The following is a 4,220-nucleotide window of genomic DNA, read 5'->3' as shown; positions in this document are numbered from 1 at the left end:
TTTTGGGTAAAAATTAGGGTTGTAGGGGGTATTTTGGTAATTTGATGATTTTGGGCCAAAATGGGCCAACAAGTCGTGAAGCCATACCAAACCAATAGGAGCCATGTGAGGACTTGTTTGAATGCTCAATATGTTGGTTCTAACCCTCTTAGCCAAAGACTAGAGATATATGGTCATCCATATGAGCTCTCCAAAAGGAGTCAGGACACCAGCCTAAGGGAAAGGGTTAAGGGTAAGTGAAAAAGTGTAGTGTATGCAAGTTAGCCCCACCAAAACCATACCACCCAGGGCTAGTCCTAAGGTCTGACCATCTTATGGGGGACTCCTCTTGAGCTCCTCCATACTGACCCCACCTACTAAGTGCTAGAGGTTAGGGCCAATATGTGGAACTTCAAGTTCAGCAAAGAAGGGTTTAGAATTTCTACAGTCCTCTAGGAATAGTCAACAGGAAAGTCCTATGGCTATACCCTAAGCTACTGAAGAGGAAAAACTAGGCCTCAATAAAAAATGAGGTCAACAGACGGTGTGTTAAATGATGTTATTAGACTTAGACTTTTTCCCTTTTCATTGAGGGAGACTTAACCCAAAAATTCCTACCTAAGTATTTTTAATCTTCAAAAACTACTAAAACCTAGGAATGACAGACTTAGCCCAAAAATTCCTAAGTATTTCCCATCTTCAAAAACTACTAAAACCTAGGAATGCCATTAATTTTTTTTGTCAGGATGAAGGTGAGTCAATATACAGAGCATCAGAAAGATTTAAGGAACTTCCTAGGAAGTGTCTGTATCATGTTCTTCCCAATTGGTTAATCTTTCTAACTTTTTACATGATCCCTTAGATCTATTATTAATGTTTTTGCTTGTAGTTCACTTATGTCAAAGCCGTTTGATGAGACTTACTCTTTGATTGAAGAAATGGCTACAAACAATTTCCAAGGGCCTTCTAAAAGGGTAAACCCTATAAAGATAGCTAGTGTGCATGACAATAATGTGCTTTCAGCTCTTACTTCTCAGGTAGCAGCTATTTCTAGAAAGCTAGATCAATTTTGAGTGAACCAACCTCAAGTACCTCCAGTAATTGAGGAAAATTCATATGGACAAATGATTGATTCTAACATTCAATCATTTAAGAACTTAAATGCAATTAACAACATACGTAACAACCCTTATTCCAACTTCTATAACTAGGTTGGAAGAACCATCCTAAACTAAACATGAATAACAATGCTGGTGGGAGAAACCAACGATGGGGTAATAACCAAGCAAATACTTTAGGAAATTTGAATAACCATAGAAGTACTAATTATATACCTTCTTATCCATGAGGCTTTAACAATAATCCACAATTTAAGGATAATAAGTTGTCTTTGAAGAATGTTGTTTTGCAAATGGGGAATCAATTGCAAAGTCAAGGTGCCACAATAAGGAATATAGATAATCAATTAGGACAGATTGCTAACTCACTTAGCAGTAGGCTTTAAGGAACTCTTCTTAGTAATACTGAGATAAAACTTAAGGAGAAGAATAATGAGCATGTTAAAGCTTTCTAATTAAGAAGTGGAAGAGAGTTGGAGGGTGTAGTTTAGAAAGATTTTGAGGTTGAAAAAGAGACTGCGGAAACTAAAAAAACCTGAAGAAAATATTTCCAAGGATTTAGAAAAACTAGTCTCTCCAACTAAGATTAACTTAAAAAAACCACCACCTTCATTTCCTCAAAGACTTTAACAACAGTAGTTAGATCAATAATTTTTAAAAATTATAGAAGTATTTAAGAAATTAACTATTAATATTTCTTTTGTTGAAGCTCTAAAGTATTTAAGAAATTAATTATTAATATTTCTTTTGTTGAAGCTCTAGAGCAAATGCCCAGGTATGTAAAGTTCATGAATGATATTTTTAACAAGAAGAGGAAGTTTTGAGACTGTGAGACAGTTGCACCCATTGTGAAGTGCAACACTATAATTCAAAAGAAGCTTCCTCAGAAACTTAAGAATCCTAGAAGCTTTATTATTCCCTGTGAAATAGGAGAAAGATTTTTTAGAAAAGTTTTATGCGATCTTGGAGCAAGTATAAACCTTACGTCATTATATATTTTTAGAAAGTTAGGGTAAGGAGAAGTGTCTCATACTAATGCAACCCTTCAGTTAGTTGATCAATCGATCACTTATCTAAAAGGAGTTATAGGAGATGTTTTAGTTAAAGTGGATAAATTCATCATCCCTGTTGATTTCATCGTGTTAGATATGGAGGAAGATAAAGAAACTTCAATCATTTTAGGTAAACCTTTTCTAGATACTGGACGAGTCATGATAGATGTGCAAAAAGGTGAATTAACAATGAGAGTAAATGTTTGGAATTTACATTTAATGTTTTAAAATCTATGAAATATCTTTTTGAAGGAAATGAAGCTGTGTGTTATCAGATATACTTAATTGATTATTTATATAGAAGTCATTTATGAGAAAGTTATGAGCTTAAATCAGTAGAGCCAGAATTAGATAATGAGAAAGACACAGACTCATAGGATGAGATGGATCTATTGATCACTGAAAATTCAAAGTTTGTTCGGGAGAGGTTTGAGAATCTAGATATAATAGAGCGTTGTAAGCCACTTATTCCTTCTGTAGAGGAACCCCCTAAACTTGAGATGAAAGTGCTTCCTACACACTTAAAATATGCTTATTTAGGAAAGTTATCTACATTACTTGTTATCATATCTTGAGATTTGACTCATTTGCAAGATGAGAAATTAATGAAAATTTTGACAAATTATATGAAAGCTTTTGGATTGACCTTTACATATATTAAAGGAATTAGTCCTTCTATTTGTATGCATAAAATCTTGATGGAAGATAATCATAAACCCCAGGCAGATCCTCAAAGGAGATTAAATGCAATTATGAAAGAAGTAGTTAAGAAGGAAATGTTGAAGTGGTTAGATGCATGCATTATCTATTCTAATCAGATAGTGATTGGGTTAGCCATATTCATTGTGTTCCTAAAAAGGCAGGAGTGATAGTATCCATAAATGAACAAACTGAACTAATTCCTACAAGACATGTCTTTATCCTAAAAATTTTTAAAGATATACAATGCTAGTAAAACCCTTAATGAAGCTCAAATTAATTATACTACTACTAAGAAGAAATTATTGGCTATAGTATATGCTTTTGATAAATTTAGATGTTATTTAATTGGAACCAAATGTATAGTTCATACCAATCATTATGCTATCAGATATCTTATGTCAAAGAAGGATGTTAAACCAAGCTTGATTAGATGGGTCCTTTTAATACAATAGTTTAATATTGAAATTGTGGATAGAAAATAATCTCACAATCAAATTGCTGACCATTTATCTAGACTAGATTAATAAAATTTATACATTATGATGGTGAAATTAATTAAAATTTTTCTGATGAGCAACTTTATGCTATTATTGAGTGGTGTATTCTGTGGTTTATTGACATAGTGAATTTTATTATTAATGATATTGTGCCCTATGGATTAACATCCCACCAACAATAAAAATTAATTTATGATAGTAAATCTTACATTTGGGATAACCCATATTTGTATAAAAGGTGTAAGGATCAAGTAATAAGGAGAAGTGTACCTTAAGAAGAAACCTAATAAATTATTAAGAATGTCATGATTCTGAGTTTGGGGGACATTTTGGAGTTAAAAAAATTGTTTTTAAGATTTTACAATCTAAATTTTATTGGCCTACTAAAAGTATTATATCAAGACTTTACTTTAGGAAAGGAGAAGTGAAATTCAAAATCTTTAAAGGCCTATCCAGATATAGTAATCCCTGCCTGAAAAAGAAAAAGAAAAAGGAAAAGAAAAAGAAAAAGAAAAAGAAAAGAAAAGAAAAAGAAAAGAAATGTAAGGGAGGAGAAGCTTGAGGATTAGTATCTAATCAAAAATTGGTTCTACATTTAATCTTTTTAAAGTATAAGACTTGATAAAATCTTAAGCTAATAAATATAATATAGTAAGTAAAATTATTTTTAATAAAAAATTTTAAGTAGAGAAAAAAAAAGAACTAAAATCTAAATTTAGAGAACTTACAATATTTCTGAATTAGATAGGAACTCATATTTTCATAGTTCTTAACATTAAAAATTTTCAAATTTTAAGTTGGCCTCATTTACTAATTTTTTTTTTCTAAATTGGACTACCATATTTCTAAATCTAAATTTTAGTAACTCCTAA

The 4,220-nt window shown here is 31.5% G+C and overlaps 1 protein-coding gene across 1 annotated transcript in view; it reads left to right on the top strand.

Annotated features, from left to right (window-relative positions):
* Positions 1-724: 724 nt before the first annotated feature.
* Positions 725-4,220, top strand: part of LOC110036069 (DExH-box ATP-dependent RNA helicase DExH8-like) — a gene marked incomplete at its 5' end in the record, with an annotated part of 11,596 nt that continues 8,100 nt past the window's right edge. The window contains 2 exons of the mRNA XM_020740417.1: positions 725-807; positions 869-1,016. Coding sequence (XP_020596076.1) covers positions 725-807; positions 869-1,016 — 231 coding nt within the window. The remainder of the gene's footprint in view (positions 808-868; positions 1,017-4,220) is intronic.

This window comes from Phalaenopsis equestris, unplaced genomic scaffold (assembly GCF_001263595.1).
Source record: "Phalaenopsis equestris unplaced genomic scaffold, ASM126359v1 Scaffold202182, whole genome shotgun sequence".
Lineage (NCBI taxonomy): Eukaryota > Viridiplantae > Streptophyta > Magnoliopsida > Asparagales > Orchidaceae > Phalaenopsis > Phalaenopsis equestris.
Note: the sequence above shows the minus strand (reverse complement) of the source record. Positions and strands in the feature narration are given on the sequence as shown.